General features: G+C 49.0%; 1 protein-coding gene across 1 annotated transcript; it reads right to left on the reverse strand.

The window, feature by feature from the left end:
• Positions 1-8440: 8440 nt before the first annotated feature.
• On the reverse strand, positions 8441-16013 carry LOC124247265 (CMRF35-like molecule 2). Its single transcript, XM_046676340.1, has 5 exons — positions 15974-16013; positions 12086-12433; positions 11620-11623; positions 9496-9600; positions 8441-8630 (listed from the first exon to the last, which is right to left on the reverse strand). Exons 1-5 carry the CDS (start codon positions 16011-16013, stop codon positions 8441-8443), a joined length of 687 nt encoding a protein of 228 aa, XP_046532296.1.
• Positions 16014-22971: the final 6958 nt, after the last annotated feature.

Below are 22971 nucleotides of genomic sequence, written 5' to 3' on the forward strand. Positions count from 1 at the left end.
CAGTCTGACTTCCTCGTCTCCAGTCACCCAGAGCGTCAACAACAGCCAACCCTTGCCTCTGACCAGCCCCCTCATCAGGTGAGCAGAGCTGGACCCCCACAGACCTTTCCCACTGCTGCCCTGTGACTGCTCCCCTAGGGGCGCTCTGTCAGGGCTCCCCATGGGGCCCCTCTGATGTTTCCTGTGCAGGACAGAAACAGCAAAGTCTGGCCTGGGCCTCTCCCTCCTTCTTCCTGCCTCTGAGCACTTAGACAGCTCCCCACTCCCTGCGAGGAACCTAGCCAAACAAAGCTCTTCAGCTGCGCAGCAGGAGAGAAGGTTCTGGTCTCCCTTGGACCTGCCAACCAACCCCCCAGAAGCACAAGGAAGTGTAGCAGGGTTCAGCCTCAAGTGTGCAGGAAGGGAAAAGCTCTATATGACTTTCCCGTGGCTGCTGTAACAAATTACCACGCTTGGTGGCTTAAAAGAACACAGTTGTATTATCTTATAGTTCTAGAGATCTGAAGTCTGAAATGAGGCTCATTGCAAAAGCAAGGTGTTGGCAGGGCTAAGTTCCTCCTGGAGCCTCTAGGGAAGCATCTGTTCTCTCACCTTTTCTAGCTTCTAGAGGCCATCCACATTCCTTGGCTCATGGCCCCATCCATCTTCAAAGCCAGCAATAGCTGGTCGAGTCTTTCTCATATTGCATCGTCGCTATACTGACTCTGCTATGTCCACCTTTCACTTATAAAGACCCAGGTGATTACACTGGGGCCTCCCAGATCAGCCAGGATCACCTCTTCATCTCAAAGTCGACTGATTAGCAACCTTAAGCCAATTTGCAGCCTTAGTTGCCCTTTGCCACCTAACATGACACAGTCACAGGTTCTGGGGGTCATCAGTTTGCCTATAACAGTCACAGGCAGGTCCATGTTTCATTGCTCCAACTATCCTCTCCCCACGTACTAGGGCAATGCCAAGAGGGAGAGAGAAGCTGGGGTTCCTGCTTCCTCACATTCCCAACACAGGAGAGAGGAATGGACTTCAGCCTGAAGCCCACCCCCTCCAGAAGCACCCAAAGAGCAATCAATAAGCTCTTTCACCGGGGGGCAAACACCCCCTGCCCCAGTTTCATCCCATCACAGCCCGGTGCCTTTGGGCTCCCACAACGTCCAGAATCAAGGTCCGTTCTCTCCCTGGGTCCTGCCTCTCAGAACCGCCCTCCATCCGCTCGCTTCCCTGCTCCAATCCAACTCCCTTCTGTGCTCAAGGGTCCTATTCCTTGGAGGCTGCCCCCCACTGGACAGTTTGTTCGATGGTGCGTCTGAATGAGGCTGTGAGGAGAGTGTTTGTTCTGCTGAGTCCAGAGTGCAGAACGCAGGGCTTTTAGCGAGACTGGAGAAGCACAAGAGGAAACGTGGAGGGAGAGAGAGAGAGAGAGAGAGTGCAGCGCCCATCAGGGACTGGAACTTATGAAAAGAACCCAGTGGTTTAAGGGTATTTTTAGGATGTGCAGTGCAGCATGCGCTCTCTCTCTCTCAAGAAAACCATAGTGAACTCAACACAACTCCTCGTGCTCCAGGTGGGCTGAGCAAGAGAACAAGGGTGGCCTGTGTGTGTGGGGTGGGGGTGGGGAGTCCTGGCGCCGTTTGTGGGGGAGGGGATGAGGCAGAAGGTGAGGGGGCATCTGGTTCTTATGCACTGATAGGGACTACCAAGGGACATATTAACCACAGGCCCAGTAGTCTAAGTAGACCAAACGTCAATTATACGGGCTATTTGAGATCGCACATCTCATACGTGCTCTCAGATGAGGGTCAGCCAGAAGAGGCCCCTCCCAGGAGAACCCAGCGGGTAAATAGCCAGGTTGACCAGGGTGGAGGGATCCCCCTCTGCTTCAAGGAGGTAATATTAAATCTGAGCTTGAAAGAAGGGCAGAATGTACAAAGGGAGACACAGGTGAGAGAATGGCAGAAGCAGAATCAAAAGACATGAAAGGGCAGACCTTCGAGCTCAGCTGGACTGCAGGTGAGTTAAAGAGGATTGTGGGAGACCAGCCAAAGGCAGGATGCAGACAGACGGCAAAGGTGCTGGTCCCCAGGCTGAGCCTATAGGGGGGCCCCTGAAGTCTTCGCCTTTGGGCAGCATGACCGTGCCCCTCAGAGGGGCTTTCTGGCCAGGAACCGAGGCTTGCGTGTCACGCAGGTCTTGGCTCAGGGAGCAGGGACAGGGGCGCCTGGGGCTGCCCTTGAAGAGGCAGCTCACTCCTATCTCCCGTCCCCTGTCCAGGGTCCTGCTCTGCAACATCCACTTTGTGCTCCTGACATCCATGAAGGTGCCCCTGCTTGGGATCCTGCTATGTACCGTGATGTGGTTAAGCAGGAGTCAGCGGGACTCCAGGGGGAAACAACGTCAGTCTGAGCAGGAGTTCCCACGCCATCGACACCCTCACACCGGAGGAGCAGACAAGTGGGACCTCCTGACCTCTCAGCAGGGAGTGTGCAGTGATGGCAGTTCCAAGAGACGAGGGGCCCTGCTGAGGTGAGGACTCCCCTCGCTCTGGCCTCAGCAAGAGCATCGGCTCCCTGCCTGCTCCGCACAGCTCCAGGACCCTGGCCTCTGCCACAGAAGCAGAGACAAGAAAGGAGATGGTGTTGCCCTTCCACACTGGGCCCTCCAGGCCCCTGTAATCTCACCCGTGTGGGTCCTCCTGATGCCTCCTTTCCTTGTGACTCTAGAGCGGCCCTGCCAAGACAATTGACTATTACACTGTCCAGGATTCCAGCCAATATGGGTTTCAAAATTCAGGACCAGCCAGCAAGTATAAAACCTAAATTAAACCAAAAAGCTTCAGAGTGTGTCTACACAGGCAAAGACCCCACCATGGGCCAGGTGTACGCAGGTCTGCTGATTCCACCTTCTGTTGCATCAGTACCTCCTGGAGAAAGAATCTTCTGGATGTGGATGATTGAAGATAGGATTGGACCGTTGCCCAGCTCACATCCCATCTCTTTGTGCTGTTCATTTCCTATTAAAATCTATGGATCTCCTGTGCACTTTTCAGATTATTTTCTTGGGACACTATTTCCATTTTTTATAGAGGAGAAGATGACCCACACGTTCTATGGGGTGTGAAGTGACTCTAAATCAAGCCCTAGAGTTAGAATGCCTATGAATTATTGAATTGGCAGAAAATAGAGGGGAGCCGCCTGGAAGATTTCTTTTTATCCCCTCAGAGAGGTCGTGACTAGGACTCCCCGTATGTGGACTCAAACTTTAATTGATGGTTCGGAGTGAAAAACATGGGGACTTCTTTTAAAGTTTATTTTCTATATTTAAAAAAAATAACTAAATTACAAAGTCTTCATATGCTACATGCACAGTTAAAAGAGTTTTTTTTAGGTGTAAACAGTTGGGTTATTGGCATCTCAATCAAGATCTCAATAGAGGTGGTGGATATATGATTATAGATTTGCCAAAAGTCATTGAAGTTGCTATTTGCTCCTCTGTAATTAATAAGTGTTTTGTAGGGAGGTGCTTTGAGACCATGTAAATATCTACGTGTCCCTGTGGCCTCCAAGGAGAGGGGACTCACTGAGGGGTCAAGACACCAAGGAAAGAGCTGCAGAGTTCCTCTGGCCTGGCCTTGGAAGTCATACAGGGTCACTTTCACCATACATTCCAACAGGGGTGAATATTGGTTCTTGGAGAGTGAAAAAATTTTACTCTATTTATATAAAAAACACACATAAGTAAATACCTGTGTTTTTATATACAAAACAGGTAAATAAACATATATGCACACACACACATATATATGTATGTGTGTATAACATAAACATATATACAGCACAGCTTTGTTATTAAGATCTTATGGGATGGGTGTTGAGAAACACTTCTGGTCTACTGGTTGAAGCCGTCACAGCTCCCCCAAGACTCAAGGTGGGGGATATAATCCCTAAATCTTACAGGAGGAGTGTCAAGGAATTTGCAGCCATGTTTTAAAACTACCACATGCAAGTCTTAATCTTCATATCACGTGTAAGAAGAGAGAGATCTGAAGGGCTGAGGCCCCTGGTCTCCTGTCACAAGGCCAGTTAGCAGAGTTGGATGTGCCCCTGAGCCAGCCTGGGGCCAGCCCACACATCATCCCCGCAGGTCCATCTGTGTCCTCGAGAAGGTCAATTCCCAAGCCTGCTGAGGGCACCAGATGGCCCCAGGCATAAATACTAGGCAGACACAGCCCTGCTCTGCAATTTCTCAGAGGTGCTCTGCTTTACTCAGAGGTCATAGACTGAATCCATGATTTGCATGGACTTATGGACATGTTTTGGGTTTTGCTTACAATATTTTTTAATGGAGCTTGTTGCCTATACGTAAACATGAGGAATTTTACTTCTGGCTTCTCTTTTAAAAGTAGGAATGCCTGAAGACAGTGGGCCCATGATGCCACATGCTCCACATGACGGTCAGACTGCTTAAAACCTTCTGGGGGCCTCCATAGGGCCTCTGGCACCATTAAAGGACTCAGATTAGAAAGGGAGAAATAAAACTGTCCCTCTTGGCAGATGACAGGATTGTCTATGCAGAAAATCCCAAGGAACCTACCAAAAAGCTGCTAGAACTAATAAATGAATTCTACAAGTTCACAGGATACAAGATCAAAACACACAGAGAACACGTCAGCACGTGTGAACACGTGCTGCAGGAAAGAACACGTGCGGCATGTCTACGCTAAAAACCACAAAACGTTGGTGATAGACATCAAAGAATACTTAAATAAATTGAAAGATGTACCACGTTTGTGGATGGGAAGACTCAGCATAGTAAAGATGTCCATTTTCCCATATTGACCTGTAAGTTTAACATTCCTATCAAAATTCCCCCAAGACTTCCTGTAGGCAAAGACAAGCTTACTCTAAAATTTATATGGAGGACCGGCCCAATGGTGTAGTGGTTGGGATCATGCACTCTGCTTCAGTGGCCCTGGGTTCTCAGGTTTGGATCCTGGGTGCAGACCTTGCACTGCTCGTCAAGCCACACTGTGGTGGCATCCCACATAAAATAAAGGAAGATCACCTCAGATGTTAGCTCAGTGACAATCTTCCTCACACACACACACACGAAATAAAATAATAAAATAAAATTTATGTAGAAAGGCAAAAGAACTAGAATACCTAAAACAACTTTGAAAAAGAATGAAGAGGGAAGATTTACTCTACCTAATGTTAGACTTACTTATATAGCTATGGTAATCAAGACAGTGTGATATTAGAGGAGGGGTAGACACACAGATTGGTGGAAGAAAACAGAGAACCCAAAACCCTCGGTTCCTAACTGTAAGGGCTCCAAAGCCACTGTCCTTGGTTCTGAACTCTTCCCTGAAAGATTTCGCCTCTCCCTGGGCTCCAATTAACCTGTCTATACATCTTCCAACACAGATACGCCCAACTGATTTTTGACAAAGGACCAAAAGCAATTAAATAGACAAAGGATAGTCTTTTTAGCAATTGGTGCTGAGACAATTGTACATCCACAGGTGGAAAAAAAACACTAATTCTTAGCATACAAAAAAAATAATTCAAAATGGATTGTGGTCCACAAATTTAAATGTAAAATATAAAAATGGTAAAAACTTTAGAAGAAAACATAGGAATAAATACTAGGGATCTAGGGCTATGTGGAAAGTTCTCAAACATGATGCCAAAAGCACAACCCTCAAAAGAAAAAATTAACAAATTGTACTTCATCAAAATTAAAATGTGTTTGCATTATGAAAGACCCTGTGAGGAGGATGAAAAGGCAAGCCATAGTCTGAGGAACTATGCAAACCACGTATCCAACAAAGAAATAGCATCTAGAATATATAAAGAACTCCCAAATTTCGACAGTATAAAAAACTTTTTTCAATTAGAAAATTAGGCAAAAGCCGTGAACAAGCATTTCACAAAGGAAGATATACAGGTGGAAAATAAACATTGAAATTGTGAGTCTGTTTCTCAACCTTCCCTTTTTTTGGAGTGGGGAATCTGCGTTGTTTAAAACTTTATCTTCATGCCCAGAACAATGCACCATAGACACACAATAAAACTTTGTTGAATGAATGAGTAAAGAAAGGAAAAATGGAAGGAAGGAAGGGGAATCTGCTGTCTCTTTCTCCTGCATCTGCTCTCACCCATCCTCACTATCTAGTTACTCTTTCTTAACTTTTCCTATCTGGTTTCTGCTCCCGCAGCTCTGTTGACCTGCTCAGCTGTACTTAACCAGTGATCTTGTGAGTGATAATTTCAATGGCCTCTTCTCATTCCTGACCCACCTCTACCTTTCTGGCTCTGCTCTCTCCCTTTCACAGCCCTTGGCTTCTCACTTTCCACCTGTTTGTTCCTTCTCCAGTACCTTGTTCATTGTCTCTTCTCTCTACCCTTTCTCCCTAACTATAGGTGCGCCAGAGACTCTGTTCTTGGTTCTGAAATCTTCCCTTGAAGATTTCATTCTCCCTGGACTCCAATTAACTTCTCCATACATCTCCCTGGCATCAATACTCTGCTAACATACATCTCCAGCTTCCTGCTAGAACTTTCTGCCTGGTTATCCCAGTCACACAGAGGAAACCAAGCTCTGCATCACCCAAGTCTGCCCCTGACTTTCCTATTTGTGTCAGTGTTCCTCCATTTTTCAGGTCTTCCAGGCTTGAGACCTCCAGACGCCCAGAATTTTCCTTTCAGACTACCCTATACATCTGCTAGATAAGCCTTCCTAAAACACACATCTGATCCCCATTTTGACCTGCTCAAATCCATCCAAGGGTCTACAATCAATGTTTAAGTAAGAGTTGGGTCTCAAGCCTCCACAACCTGCCCCCACCTTAGTTCTCCTAGATTAGCTCCGTCTGCACTGCCACACACACAAAAAAATCACTTCATTGGAATCTTAGACACACCTCCACCATGAGAAACTTATGTGAATACCACATTCCATTTGCTGATAGACCCTCTATGAGAGACAACTGTGATTATTTCCTCCCTCTCTGCTTTCACTTATGCTGTTCCTCTGAATATGTCTCCATACTCCCTGCTCCCCCTCACCCACACTCCGCTGAAATCCTACACCTCCTTTAACATCATTCTCAAATGTTATCTTCTTTCTCAATCTGACAAGTTTTCCCTCATGAAACATCTTGCCTATGGCTCTCCTGTGGCGCTTACCAGTCCTGTCTATACTATGCTGATTTGTGAGCTTGTCTTTTTTATAAGGTGTATCACAAGCTTCTCTCTTACCCATCACTATGTTTCCTATATTTCCCTGTGTATGTTTTATTGATATGATTAATATGTGCCTCATTAAGTTGAATTTCTCCTTCAGCTGAGTCCCAGGTCAGCCTCAGCTCTCCTTGAGGAACCATAAATGACTCTGCCCTTGTGGTAGCCACATCAGGGCTCAGGTTCCGAGTGTGGCACCTGAGAACTCAGCACTCAGAGGAGCTCTCAGTGTTTTCTGGAAACTGGCATCACTAGCTCAGGGCAGGCTTGAGCTTGGTGGAGAGGAGAGGGCTGGTCTAGCCACAGGGAGCTGAGCGGAGTTGGTGACTCTGCTCGTGACAGACTGTGCAACTCCACCTGCAAACTTCAGGCAGGAAGCAATTGACAAGTGTTCAAAAACCAGCTGAGCCCTTTCCTGGGCTAGAGATGCCAAGTGGTGGCTGTGGCATCGTGCCATCCCAGTGTGGTGAAGTATCTCCTCACCTCTGCTTCCTGCACCCTGTCTTTGGAAAACTATGCCTGCATCTCCCATGGAAAGTGTTAACTGTCAACAGGTGGCCTCAGCCGGACTTCTCCTAAAGTAGGTAAATCTGTACTCTCCATCAGAGCTGTGCACAGGAGACCCTCAGGTTGGAGAATTCCAAGAGTGATATTAGGGGCACTCACTGCCTCCTGCTCCTACTACTGTTCCAACTGGACCCAGAACTTTAACTTGAAGCTACTCTGCCATGGGTGTCCCAGGCAGAGACGCTCTGAGCCCAGCCACACACTCCCTGGTCACAGAAGCACAAGGGGGATTGAAGGTCAGTGAGACCCGAGAGGCATTGGCATTGGCAGAGAACCCTGAGCACAAAGGACAGCGGGCACTTGTGTGAGCATGCTCCGCCAGGACCACACCCCCCTGGGATTGTCCCAGAGGAGGGGATAGCGTCTCTAGCAATTTCTAGAGAATTCTTGCCTTTGGGAGGTGGGCAGAGAGCAAGGGGATCTGGGGAGAAGAAAGGAGGGCCCCAGGCAGGAGCCTGGGAGACTCATTCCTCCTGCACCTGAGGACTCATAGAGTGTCCTCCGAGATCCAGAACTCTCCCTGAAGTCACACGAACAATACCCTAGAAGACCTGAGTCCCCCCAGAATCCAGGCACTGCTGTTCCCCTGCCTTGGAGTCCAGAGTCCAAAGGTCTCCCTAGTCCAGTCTGAAGGGCTATATTGCTGGACACAGTGTTCCTAAGGATGGCGCACTGCCTGGTGGATTCCCCTGGGCAGGCTGACTCTGTCTCCCTCCGGGGCCCCTCTGAGGTCTGTTCACCCAGAGGACAGCAGCAAGCATGCTCAGGAACAGGGGCAGCTTCAGGAAGACCAGGAGCAGGAAGTGGATGTTGCTGAGTGGGGACCTGTAGAGGACATGGTGACAGGCAATGAGCTGCCTCCTCAGGGGGACTCTTCTCTCCCCACCTCTCCCTGTGCCCTGACTCCAGGGTCCAAATAACTCAGGATCAAACCCAGAAGGGACACACGCTAGAGCAGCCCCTATGGGGCCCCTGTCACCTCCCCTCCCGTGATCAAGAACTGCCCTTGGGACTCCCGTAAAGGAGACACGATGGAGCGAAGAGGGAAGAGGGACCCAGGAGCACTCCCTTCCAGAAGTGTGCTCCCGAGCTCACTCTCTCTGTCCCTTTCCCTTTACAGTTTCTCCTTTGCAAACTGACTTCTTGAAACCCCAATCCTCACCCACACTTTAAAGCCATGTCTTTCATCCCCTTCCCTTCAGGGTCTGGCTGCGCATCACAGCCCTTTCTGGGTATCTTTAGGAGAAGGAGAATGGATCCAAACTTCAGCCTGGAGCCGGCCCATCTCCCCACAGACCCCTGAGCAGCCCCTAGGAGCAGGATCTCTGGTAGAGCAAAGACTTTTGGAAGTGAGCCCAGGTTAGGGACCACCGAACCAGGACCCAATGCAGAACCAGGTAGGGAAGGAGGGGGGAGGTCTGGGAATGGGAGGAGGGGCTGCACATCCTTCTGAAACCAGGCTCCACCTGTGTCCGTGCAGCTGCCCCACGAGAGTGTTCACAGAACAAGTGATATTTTCCATTCAGAAACCCCATGCTGCCCCAGAGAAGGTGAAGATCAGGACCAGATTTGGAGGAAAACACAGCAGACAGTGAGGTAAAAAGGTCATGATGTTGCCAGCCCCAACTCCAAGGTCCCATAAGGCTGCCGAACCCTCCTCCTCCATGGTCCCCAGGCCGTGGGTCCTCACCCTGAGCTGTGGGTCAGCACCTCCCCAGTGCTGACGTTCTGCCTGGTGTTCACCACTGGAAGAGTGGCAGGTGCAGCTGGACGTGTGGTCCTCCCTGTGGTTGTACTTGATGCTGGAGATAAAATCATACATGAGGAGCTGCTCTCTCCCCAGCCAGGCACTGAGCACCTGTTTGGATCTCATGTGACACGCAATCATCTCCTCACAGAGGGGACTCAAAAGATACTCGGAAGCTAGACCCAGGCCACCTGCTGGATGGAGCAAGCCCCTCAGAGACAAAATGAGACTTTTCCAGAACCGGTCATAAGAGTCACCTCTAATAAGTAGCAGGTGTTCCTTCCATCCCGAGTCAGACTCTCCCTGCGGCGAGAGCAGGGGTCTTTCAGAGGCTATCCCACCCTGATGAGAAGCCCTGGAGGGAGGAGGAGCAGGGAGGGGTCTAAAGATGTCTCTGCCTGTGGCCCAGAAGCTTCATAGAGATGGTGGAAGGGGACCCAGAGCACCCTCAGACAGAGGCTATTTAAGGCCACTTTCACTCACCACTGGAGAGGGAATAGGTTGTCACTCAGCTCGTCCCAAAGACCTCAGGGTCCAGACTGTTGACATAACCTGTATCCCCACCCCTGTTCCACCTCAACCTCATGCTCTCCTAAAAAAAGCAATAGCCCCAGAGGCTCAGCCCTTCACAGAGCACCCAACACAGGCTAAGTTTCACCCAACAACAGCCTTCGATGTCTTGCTGTTGGGGGTTAGTTGATGGATGTGGCACCATCCCGGCCCTTATGGAGGGGCAGATACACCTAAACATGTTGATTCACTTCAATAGAAAGTGGTGGGCACTGGAGCAGAACTCCACCAGGTACAGTAGGACCACAGAAGAGGAAGTGTACCTCACCTACCTTTCAGGCAAGCAGGAAGGAGAGAAATGAGAAATGGTGGCACCTAGAGGAGAACGCAGACATTCTTAGGACATAAGAGACATGAGCATGTTTATAGCTGAGGTGAAAAGCAGTGATGAGGAAGAGGCTAAGGACAAGAGAGAGTATGGATAATTGATGGAGGAAGGATTGGATGAGCAAAGAGGGAACTTGGCTCAAGGGGTGGGAGCCAAAGAGCCACAGGGTGAGAAGCCAGCCTCAGGATGATTTCTCTTGAACAGGAGAAGGGAAGCTTTATCCTCAACTAAAAGGGAAAGAGGGAAGAATGAGTTAGGCTGCATGGAAGTTTGTATGTGGAGAAGGCAAGAAATTGAAAAAGTTCAAGTCTGCTATCCTGTGTGCTCTTAAGGTAGCAGAATGGGAGGGTGATATTAGAAACCATGAACTTCTATTGACACCCATAGGTGCCACCTGTGACTTTTTTCCAGCAGTATTGGAGCCAATAGATGCTAGGAAGGGTGACAAGCTTGCCCTCGTTTTCCTGAGACTTTTCAGTTTTAGTATTGAAAGCCCCATGTCTCAAGAAATCTCTCAGTCCAGGGCAAACTCAGTGGTTGGTCACCCTAATTTTAGGATGGATCCAGGCATGAGGGTTTGGAAAGGTGGAAGGTGAAATGGTGAATGGGAGCTGAGGGTACTGGTAAGAGATGAAAATATAGCCTATCATGAGAGTTGGCACTGGCTTAGGAAGGAAGTGAGGTCAAAGAAGGGGCAGGGTAAGCAATAAATTGGGGGAGAGTAGAGAGAAGGATCGTAGGACTGAAGGTATTGGTGAGGCTGAGAACAGGAATGGTGGGACTGAGGGTATGAGAGAGCTGACACATGGAAAGTAGAATGTTTGAGTGTGGGACTTTGGATATATGGAACAGTTGAGAGTGACAGTAAGATTTGCGATGTTGCCATGGAGTGGAATTCTGAAAGAGAGTGGAAATGCAGGCCACTAAAGGTGAGAAGGTCATGGAACCTGAGACAAGGACGTTTGACAAGTTATTCATTCAAACCTCCCAAGATGGTGACAGGGGTTGAGGTGGAGAAGCCGTATCCCACTGAACGTTGAGGAGTAACCGAGAAGCCAATGGAGAGGAGGGGCAGAGGGTGGATGTGGCCATGTGACACAAATGTTTTAAAAAGCAGATGGGGAAGTAAAAAGTCGGAAGCTGTGATGGGAAGCTGGGAGAACGTGGACATGGCTTCATGGCCCTATAGCATATGGGGAGCAGGAGAAAGAGCAGCTTCCACTCAAGAAGCCTACCTCTTGAAACAAGATGAGTGAGGCCGACTTCAGGACAACATGGTAGAGGGAGTTTTCCATGAGCGAGCTGAAGATGTATGTATGAAGAGTTTATTTCCTTTGGTAAAGATTTCTGAAAAGCATGGTGGAAATAGCCTTGGCTCAGCATGGAGGGGCCTCCCAGGCAATGGGGGGAGGCCCACGCTCTATGAGAGAATGCCTTGAGCTCTGCCCCTCAACCCATCCCTAGGCTGAAGGATCAGCCACCACTCTCTCTGCCCACATTATAGGCTCTTCCCAACACCACTGACTCTGAGGACAAGACAAGACCCAGAGACACTCTTCAGTATAGCACTCATCCTCGTCCCCACATCCAGTCATATCCCATAAGCTCTGCTGCTGGGGCGAAGAGAGCTCTTACCTGGGAAAACAAACACCTTAACCTGGACTGAAGGGTCATATGACCACGCGTCCAGGATCCATACCGTCTGAATCCTACACCAGTAAGTTCCAGCATCATCTGCGTTGAGGTTCTCCATGGTCACTGTGAAGGTGAGCTTATCAGCACAGTCTCTGATGGACACACGGCCATTCCTCTCTTCTCTCTCTTCTCCTTTGGTTTCCACAATTATGTTACATGCTGTGTCATACTGTCCTCGGCACCAGTATTTGTTATATCCCTTGTACATCTCCTCGTAGTGACACTGCACGCTCAGAGAGCCCCCCGTGGTGCCCATCACATAGCTGGGGCCTGTCAGGGACAAACAGCCTGGAAAACACAAGTCACATCTCAGGAGTCTATCCTGATGGACCCCATCAGCAGCCGTCTGCCTCAAGCCCAAGGAGAAAGTCTCCAGGGAGGCATGGATGGTACTGGGCTTGGGGATGGGGTCCATCTGAGCTTAGGACCCAAGCCAGAGGGTCTGGAGACTGCAGTCAGCAGGACGAGTAGAGACCTGTGGCCTGTGAGCCAAAAAACACTGAATAACACCATGGGAACTCCACCCCTTGGAAGTGGGAGCAGAGAGCTCCCTGTCCTTAGCCCTGCAGCCTCTGCCAGCCACATGATTGGGTCATGGATGAACACACTTCCCTTTGGAGTGAAGCCTGTGCATTCCGGGTTTTCTGCAACTCAAACTTATTTTTTAAGAGGACAACTTCTTGTTTACTCTGCTCTCCAGTGTTCTCAAGGGAGGAAAAATAAATCTCTGTCCCTCATCTTAATTGCTCCCTAGGGAGGGTCAACATATTCCTGGGAAGAAAGGCTGATCCCCAAAGGAACCCCAGATAGGCTCCTTGACACAAGTTTGGGGCATGAGCTGACCCCTCTCCCATCATAGTCCTCAGGGCCTGGGTGCCAAGTGACGCCATGTGTTCAGAGGAAAAAGGGGTTACGTGAGATCACGCTCTCTATGGCTGAGTGGGATGGTTTTGGAGCTGGGAGGACCTGGGGGTTAGGATTGGAAGGCAAAGGCAGGAAGTTGACACAGAAGGAGAGACAGGGAGGGAGAAAGGCTGCAGTTGGGGGAGGTCCGTGCATTGTGTGATGGGCCTCAGCAGAGCCCCTCAAATCTTGATAAATCTTCAAAAAGTTATTAAATATTTGGCTTGAACTTGAACGTGTATGTGTCTGTGAAAACACATGCGTGTGTGTATGTGAAAACAGTGAAAGGGCTGAGCTTGCAATGGCTGTGGAAGCATAAGCCCTGGGAATGAGCAGAAATGGTGGAAGACCCTCGGATTTAGAATGTGGCTTATGGTTCCGTGGCCTAATTTTCCATTCAACGCACAAATGTGACAACAGCAAATATTTATGCAAAGTGTTGACAAATGACCCCAAGTTACTGGCGTTGGAAAGAGGAAGCAAGATCGGATTGGAAAGGAGCAGGGAGATCTAAGCTATTGGTAGCATTCCAGCTCTTGGGTTGGCCAGTGAGTTCACAGGTGTTTGTTAAATTACATGTAATTAAAATAACAGAGGCCTTGCATGGACCAATGATGAGAAAGGGTCATGAGCCATGACCAATCCAGTCCTGGGCACCTGCAGCTGAGAAACAAGAAGCTTCTACTAATTCCAAGAGGACTCTGTGTCCTGCTGGAATGTTGCCTGAATGCAAGGTTAGCAGGTCTTAACAAAATCTGGCATTTTTCTGGAAATGATTTGTGGGATTATATAAATACGTGTGTGCATTTTTTAAAAAAATAAAAGTGCTTGCTGGTTGCTTGAAGTTCTTGGGAGCTAGTGAATGGAGGAGAGCAATCAGTTCAGAATAGAAATACCAGATAATGTAGCAGAGTGATCAGCTGAAAGCACCTGAATAGTTCTGTGAATATTACCAGCTCAGCTTTATTCTAGACAGCCCAGAGCCCGGTGGAAAGAACTGGGGGAGGAGGTGGATCTGGACAGCATTTGCAGTTCTTCCTCTTGGTTGATATGTCATGGGCTAGTCTGTTCAGCATCTTGTCTGTAAAATGAGGATAATGCTGTCTGTGCTGCCTCGGTCACAAAGGCGCTCAGAGGGTTAAATTGCGTCATGGATTTGAAAGTGTTTGTAGGTTGTAAAATGCATAATAAACAGGAGCTCTATTTTTGCTTATTTTATACCAGAATTCACTTCTTTCATCTCGAATTGTCCTTACCATCCCTCTTTATTCTCATCCCTTTCTCATTCCCCATTCTCAGGCTAGCAATACAACCCTCTTGGGTAACCTCCATAAACGTAAAGTGGTCACGTTTTCCCAAACAGCGACTACTACCCTGAATGGGTGCAGTGGGTGGAGGAGAATCCTGGGAAAGATGGGAGAGAGATGAGCCGGGGGCAAGGATGAAAAAGAACTGAAATTTAAGTCTTTACAAGTAACTTCTAATTTTGAATCAGAACCTGGGGGAACCCCAGCCGCAAAGGTACCCTGGATGGAAAGGTGAACCTCTGAGGCTGGAGAGGTCAGCCAGTTCCACATGAAGGAGTGAGAAGAAACTTCCATCCTCGGTTTAACTGCACCCTGGCTATGGAATTTAGGTAATTTTATCACATTTAAGCAAGCAGATTGAAACAAGCAGTGATATGTAAGTAAACCAATTCTCTGGGGGAAAGTGAAGCAGAAGTCATGATTTGTAGTATCTGACAGTTTCCATGGTGTCAGTACTCTCACGTGGCTGATTTCAGACTCACAACATGCTCTCACTGAACGTGGAGTCGGGAAAACACGGGCAAGCTGGTTCCAGCCACCACTGCCCATTTCCTTGATGACGGTGATTTGCAAAATGCCCATTATCATCATCATCATCATTTAAGACATTTTGAGCACCTCCTGTGTGTAACGAGATGCGTCTCTTTTCAATGTCTGTCTGAGTCTAAGCTTGTGGTTATGAGGCCCTTAGGAGAACTTGCAGACCATCTAGTTCACTCTCATTTTACTGATAAGAAAACTGCGTTTTGGTCAGTGTCAGCCAACTGGTCTTTTTCCTTTAAATCTCTGCCTCTTTCATCCACTTTTCTGGAAGAGTCTGTCATTGTGTTGGGTGGTTCTATGTCTTGTGAGGGAACCCAATACAAAAATTATTCTACAAACATGAAGAATACCCTCTAATTTCTCCTAAACTTACTCCCTAGAGAAAAATGTGCTCTTGTGCATTTTGAATTTCTTTTGTAAGAGCTTCTCTTCTGAAAGTCCAACCTTTGAGGGACAATTTTATTTAATTACCTCCACCATACCTGGTCCAGGAAGGATTTAAGGTGGCTCCTGAGGCTGGCATTTAAACTCTTCATTAATTCCTTCTAACAAACTTTTCCAACCCTTTTAAACTCAGCTCTGGCAAAACAGAACTATTGCTAATTCCTGAACTTTCCATGATCTTTTGCATCACCGCACTTTTGTGTAAGCTGTTCCCATTTTCCACTCAGCCAACTCATTCATCCTTCAAGACCGACTTCCAGAGAAGCCTCAGTGAGGACTTGTATCCTTCCAAGAGCAGAGTTAGGGGCCCCTGCTGCGCATTCTCATCACCACGTGGATGAATCTCTTCTATAGAAAATTCCACACTGTTATTGTAACTACTTGACTCCCTCAACTATGAGTCCATGAGTGCAGAAGTTGCTCTTAATTACAGCACCTGGAACAGTCCTGGCACACAGTTGGTGCTCAATAAGTGGATGTAGGATGTGCAGATGAATGTTTGAATGTGTACAAGGCTATGTCCTTCCCATTTCTGCGGACACTTTGCCTCTGGCTTGAATCCAGGACAGACCTTCCACCTTCTGTCCTGCCCCCTGCAATACCAGGTTCCCAAAGCCCCAGCCCCACTCACCTGGGAGGCAGAGAAGGAGCAGAGCTGGGAGCAGCCGCATGGTCCTGTCCTTGGCTGGTGTCCCCAGCAAATCTGGGTCCTGGCTCGAACCCAGGTGCTTACCGCAGAGCTCAGGTCATCCACCTTCTACCTGTTCACACTTTCTCTGTTTTTCTCACTTCCTTTTTAATCTCTTAGCTACTTCCTCTTTTGAAGCCTTACTTAGAAAAAGGGGAAGAGTGGCAAGAGATACTTCAAAGACACGGCTAGGAGCCTCCAGGGAAATATGCTGATTTTCCCTCCATTTAATGACAATATAACGTGTGGGTCACAACCTGAGCCTTCATGAAAGTCAATCCCAATATATGAAACCGCCAACCAACAAGATCCTTTGTCCCCTGAATTTCTCTTCTTGGTCCCGTCTGGGACTCCTTCCTTGACCCAATCAGCTGCCCCTCCTCTCTGGCTGCCTACTTTGGGGTCGTAAAATGCCTCCACCTAAAGGATTCCCCATACCTCTCTCTACCATTTCCTCCATGCCTATGACCTCATGCCTCATCCTCTAACATAATATCCCTCCTGGGCTCCAGATCCAACTTTCTGGCTTCCTGTGGGGAAGCTCCACCTGCTAGTACACTATTAATCTAATTCAGGATAAGGGTGTTGGTTAAGAGCATAGACTCTGGACTCACAAAACTCAAATCCCACCTCCATCATTTACTAACCACATCCCCTTAGGCACGTTGCAAAATCACTCTCATCCTCAGTTTCCCTGTCTATAAAATAGAACATAGTACTCATTCTTATCTCATAGGAAACAAATGAGTGAACACAAGTGACAAATAAAAATGGCAAGTAATAGGATATGTTGGAGCATATGAGGAAGCCATTTTGTGTAAACCTAATTTGGCCTGAGCTTGTCTTTCCAAAAGGGCCTGACCGTGGCCGTTGAGCATGCATTGTATATCTGCTTTAGAGATTCCCTATGGCAAGAACAAAGACCCTTGAGATAAAGGTGCAACTTCCATCCCCCTCCCAACATTGGCATTCCCTTAAGGATTAAGCATCTTTCCTTAGGCTAGGAACTGATTGCTGCGCTCACCTGTGACCGCCCAGCTTGAGACAATAGACTTGCCTCCTGCTACACCCGCCAAGAGAGCAGACCCACTACCTGCTGTGTCCATCAAGCGCTGTGCTGACAGGGCAATCTTGTGACTATTTTGGGAGGGACATTTCAATCATATGTGAAACATTCTGTATGGGCGTATAAAACCACTCTATATACCTCACTTCCTTGGTGCCCTTTCTTCCTTCGGGAAGAAAGGCCCTGGGCCATGGTCCTCAGATTTCAGCTCAGGATAAACTCACCCAAATTTTCATTTACAGATTGGTTATGGATTATTTTTGTCGACACAAGTAAAGCGCTTGGCACAGTGCCTGGAACAGAGTAACTGGTCAGTAAATGGTAAATATGTTTAGAATATTCCTGGATCATTAAAATCGCTTTTCATCTGGTCTCTTCCCTCCAATCCAACTTACACATCAGAAGCATTTTCTTCTCTAAGGTACAGGTATGTGAAAAGATAATCCCAGTGATTATCCCCATCAGTTTCCACTTTTTCTTCCCTTTCCCCAGGGGTTGACATCCATAGCCTCCAACTTTTACTCTCTTTAGAACTCTCTACTGGATCATCTGCCATTTCAAACTGCAAGAGCACAACTTCATATCTTCCCTCTTCCACCGTATCTGATGAAATACGGTGTCCAGGCTGAGCTCTAGATGGAACAACAAAGCACGTGAGTCTTGCTCCCACCTTTGTCACAGGTCCCTTGCCTGGGGGACCCAGAATGAGCAGAGCTGACAGTAGGCCCAACACTGTGTCCCCCTGTGTCATTTCTTCAGCATAGACTGTGGCCAGAGGCTACCGTTCTCCCACCAAGAGGAACAAACAAATCTCCAGGCCCCTCGGCTCTGCTTTTATGTTGTTTTCTGCTTCTTCCTTTTTTTCTGATCTGATCCCTGGAGTTGTTCATAAATAAAGGAAATGGGAGTGAGCAAGGTAAATGCTGATGTTTGAAAAAAATAGAAATATGTCTAATGTGGTGTCGACAAAAATAATCCATAACCAATCTGTAAATGAAAATTTGGGTGAGTTTATTCTGAGCTGAAATCTGAGGACCACGGCCCTTTGGGAAGAAAGGGCACCGAAGAAGTGGGGTGCACAGAGTGGTTATATACCCCCAAACAGGGTGTTTCACATATGATTGAAATGTCCCTCCCACAATAGTCACAAGATTGCCCTGTCAGCACAGCGCTTGATGGACACAGCAGGTAGTGGGTCTGCTCTCTTGGTGGGCATAGCAGGAGTCAAGTCTATTGTCTCGAGCTGGGTGGTCACAGGTGAGTGCAGCAATCAGTTTCTAGCCTAAGGAAAGATGCTTAATCCTTAAGGAGAAGCCAACGTTGGGAGGGGGAGGGAAGTTCCACCTTTATCTCATGGGCCTTTGCTCTTGCCATAGGGAATCTCTAAAGCAGATATACAATGCATGCTCAACGGCCACGGTCAGGCCCTTTTGGAAAGACAATGTCAGGCCAAATTAGGTTTACACCAAATGGCTTCCTCATATATTCCAATATATCCTATTACTTGCCATTTTTCTTTGTCATTGGTAACATTTCATTATAATCCAATGAGAAAGTACAACGTCCAGGCAAGACAGTAGACTGAGGCAATGCAGGCTCCCTCCTAGCCCCAAACATAGAAAATCTGTGTAAATGCAACCCATAACTGAAGTCAAGATCGGGCAAGGAAATCCCCAGGTGCCAGAGATGCAAAGGGAACCGAGAACCAGGACCGTGATCAGGATCTGATACCAAACAGCTACTGGGGACCATAAGAAGTGGATATGGCTTTAGGGGGAGAGAGGCTGGCATTTCAACAGCCCATTGGGGACAAGAGCTGATGCCTCAGGTCCATACCAGATGGGGACCTGGAGCAGAGCCCCCTGCTGAAAGCTGGGATCCATGAAGGAGCATCACTTCCTCGGAATGGAGTGAGGGCAAACCTCACTGACGGCTGAGGGAGGCATCAAGGCATCTTGGGCCTCTGGAGCCCTGAGGAGTGAGAGTCTCTCTAAGTTGCACTACATAGAGGTGTGAGATTCGAGGGCAGCGTTCCCCAGGCCTGGGAGGGTCAGGTAAAGAAATCAATACAAAAACGGGCTGGCAAATGATGACACTTGGAGGGCCTTGGAAGAGGTGCATGCAAGACCAAAACCACACCTCCAGCCCACCCCCTGTTTTCGTGCAGCCCATGAGCTGAGGACGGTTTTTACATTTATAAATCACCGGAAAAAGTCAAAACAAAAATATCTCATGGCACGTGAAAATTGCAGGAAACTAAAATTTCAGTGTGAGTAAAAAAGTTGTTTTGGGACCCAGCTACACTCGTTCATTTCCATCTCATCTACGTGGCTTTCCTGCTCCCACGGCAGGGTTGAGTATTTGTGACAGAGACTGTAGGGCCCACAAAGCCTGAAATGTGTACTCTCTGACAATGACAAAGAGTTGCCATCCTCTGGTCTGAAGGCTGGGCCCCTCCCTAGCCGTCATTCTCACTGTAGCTAGAAGCAGAGCCCTGAAAGGAAAATACTCCCGGGCTGGTCATCCTGAAGGCAGGGGGAGCTACTGTTGATGGTGCGATGATTTTTCAGGGTCCAAACAACCTAGAGAGTGATCTCGGGCCAGAGAGAGGGTATGGGCTGAGTCTAGCCTGGCCCAGTTAGAGACCCAGATGCTTCTGCCTGGCCCCCATCAACCTCATTTGGTGGCCAGAGAAGTTGGCATTCTCTTCTGGGTTCCAGCCTGCTGCTCCACTGGTGCAGCCCCACGTGGCCCCAGAGGAAGCAGGCAGCGTCCACCTGAGAACATTCTCTGGCCCTGTAAGCAGCAGCTCTCACATGCTCCCCCAGCCACACCTGGGGTTCCCTGCCTAGTGTCTCGAGCCCCACCCCCCTTGGCCGTGCTGTGCCCATGCCCTGGCGACACCTCCCCCCTGCCTCCACTGACACCTCCACCTCAACATGACCGAAGTCTAGCCCTCCCCTCCCGCTGACCCTCCACCCCACCCCCACCCACACCCCCACCTCCACCACCATCGCCAACAACAACCTGCTTCTCTTCCTTCACTCCCTGCACCTCTTTCTCCCGAACTTTCACTTCCTGCTCTTAGGGCTATCTCAGTGCAGCTGTCACCAAACCACCCCGAGCCCAGGAGACACCCTGAATGACAGAAAAGGGAAATTAGCCAGATTGAAGTTTACTTCTCATATAGCTGGGATAATTGTAGACAATTGAAAAAGAGAGAAGATATAAAAAAGAAAGCAACTCTATATTTAATGTAAAAAAAAAAAAAAGGATGTTCCTAAATTAGCTAATTTATGGAGATTTAGAGTGCATTTCTGCCAAAAGTGGGGAAAGTGCCCTGATTCTCAGGGACATAGCTGGAGGAGCTTGCACCTTCCAGGCCCCTTTTGTCTGCCGCTGTCCTGGAGGAAGCGCCCAGAGGAGCCGAGGCCTGAGGGCTGAGAAGAGGAGGGGAGGGCCAGGTGGGCACGGGGCGGGGAGCCTGGACATCCGAGGAGAGAAATGACAAAGTCAGCACAGGGGCTGGGTCCTGGGGGGCTCCCAGACCCCCTCAGCCCTGAGGACTTGGTGTGAGTGTCTTCCCAGGGCAGAGGGGACGTCCCCCTGCTCGGGACCCAGGGCAGAAAATGTCATCACGGCCCACACCTGGCACAGGGGAGGGCCTGGTGTTCAGGGCTTTGTTTCCTTAGAGCCACCAGCACTGCTCACTTCCAGACACAGGGCCTGGGGTCAGGAGGCTGTGCTTGACCAGCCTAAAGAGGCTGCATCTCTGGGCAGGGGCCCCTGGGCTTGGGGTGCCAGGAAAGGAGGGGGCCCAGACAGACTGGTCACATCTTCAGCCCCCAAGGCACAGAGTAAGCATCCTGCCACTTGCTCCTTCATTCTTGCAGTCAACAAATATCTATTCAGCATCTACCACGTGCCACACTAGCACGGGACCAGGGGACTTAGGGATGAACGAGAAAGGCGAGTCCCCCATACGAGGGGCTTCCATTCTAGGGAGAGGACAGAGAAGAATGGCAGCCAGCAGCTACGTAGCTCTTGTTACAGGCCAGGAACTGGCCTAACTGCCAAAAATATGTCCACTCACTTAATCCTCCACACAACTCTGCAAGGTAGAATGTCGATTGCCCCCCATTACAGATGAGGAAACTGAGGCACACACAGGGCACACAACCTGCTGAAGCCCTGATGGCTAGTTGGTGGTGGAACTGGAGGCCCAGGCAGCTTGCCTCCAGAGTCTGTGCCCTTATCCACCACCTAGCCAGCTGCTGGTTGTAAATAAATACAGAAACAAGACAAATAGAGATCTCGAGGGTTCCTCTGGGGAATTAAACAGGACGACTGGACTGGGAGTAACCCAGGTGGTCAGGGGAAAGCTCTGAGGAGGCGATGCTCAGGCTGACACCTGAAGGGTGGGACTGAGCCAGCATTTAAAGAGCTAGGGTAGTGGGTCTCAACCGGGGTGATTTCACCCCCCAGGGGACATTGAGCAACATCTGGAGACATTCTTGGTTGTCACAATTGGGGGGAGGGGGGATTTACTGCTGTCATCCGGGGGGCAGAGGCCAAGGATGCTGTTAAGCAACCTACAAGGTGCAGGACAGCCCTCACCACAAAGAATGATCCAGCCCCAAATGTCAGCAGTGCCAAGGCTGAGAAGCCCTGAGCTAAGGGAAAGCATTTCAGGCGGAGGAGAAAGCCTTTGATCTGCTCAAAGAAGAGCGAGGAAGCAGTGAGTTGCAGCCTGGCAAGCCGCAGGGAGAGGCTCAACTGGGCCTTGTAAAGGGTGGTAATCAGTTTGAATCTTAAGCCAGAGCAATGGGAAACCACTGAAGCGCTGGGGCAGTGTGTGCTCTGGTTTCCATGTTCAAATGATCACTCTGCTGCATGGAGAACGGACCGGACGTGGAAAAAGTCGAAGCAGGAGACGAGTCAGGAGGCTCTGCTGTCATCCAGGGGAGCGATGGTAGTGGCTTGAAATAGTGCTGGACCAAGTGTACAGTCTTGAGGGCTTCTTGGAGGCGGCGCCACCAGGATTTGTGATGGAGTATGTGTGGAGTGGGAGAGGGGGAGGAATCAGAGTGACTCCCAGGTGTTGTCCTGGCAAAACTGGGTGAGCGTCAATTATATTAGTTTGCTTGCGCTGCCGTGACAAAGTACCGTGGACTGTGCGGCTGAAACAGCAGAAGTTAATTTTCTCCTAATTCTGCAGGCTGCAAGGCTGAGATCAAGGGGTCAGCAGAGTTGGTTTCTTCTGAGGCCTCTGTCCACGGCTCGTAGATGGCCATCTCCTCCCTGTGTCTTCACGTGGTCTTCTCTCTGTGTGTGCCTGTGTCCTGATCTCCTCTTATAAGGCCACGAGTCAGATCGGATAGCGGCCCACGCTGAAGATCTCATTTTAACTTAATCATCCCTTTAAAGATGCTTTCTCCAAATACAGCCACATTCTGAGGTCCTGGGGGTTAGAAGTTCAACGCATGAATTTTGGGGGGACGGAACAACTGGTGCCGCTTCCTAAGATGGGAGAAGGGTTTTGGGGTGAGGATGGAATCTAGAACGCCACAGTGGATATAGTAAGCTCCCCATGCCCATCTGATGACCATGTGGAGACGTCTAGTGGGGATCTGAACAACAGGGCAGACATCCCAGCACACCTCCTGCTCACCCTGTCAGCGTACTGGAAGATTCCTCATTTTAGTAAAATAACTCCTTTTAGCCTCCAGCCATCTCCAGCTGTTGTTTCATTTCTCTCTGCTTTCCTTCTCAGAGCTTCTTGTCAAACACTGTCTACACATTCTGATTCCATTTCCGCATCACTCGTTCGCTCTTTAGTCTTTCCCAGCTGTCTTGACAGAGTCAACAACCTCCC

This window comes from Equus quagga, chromosome 11 (assembly GCF_021613505.1).
Source record: "Equus quagga isolate Etosha38 chromosome 11, UCLA_HA_Equagga_1.0, whole genome shotgun sequence".
NCBI classification, from domain to species: domain Eukaryota; kingdom Metazoa; phylum Chordata; class Mammalia; order Perissodactyla; family Equidae; genus Equus; species Equus quagga.

Bases quoted from the DNA above. Each gene is read 5' to 3' on its own strand.
- LOC124247265 (XM_046676340.1), bottom strand. From the start codon at position 16,013: ATGCGGCTGCTCCCAGCTCTGCTCCTTCTCTGCCTCCCAG. The intron at 12,434-15,973 runs GTGAGTGGGGCT...TGTGTTTTCCAG, and splicing joins GCTCCTTCTCTGCCTCCCAG to GCTGTTTGTCCCTGACAGGC. The intron at 8,631-9,495 runs GTGAGGACCCAC...TGTCCTCTACAG, and splicing joins GTGCTGACCCACAGCTCAGG to GTCCCCACTCAGCAACATCC.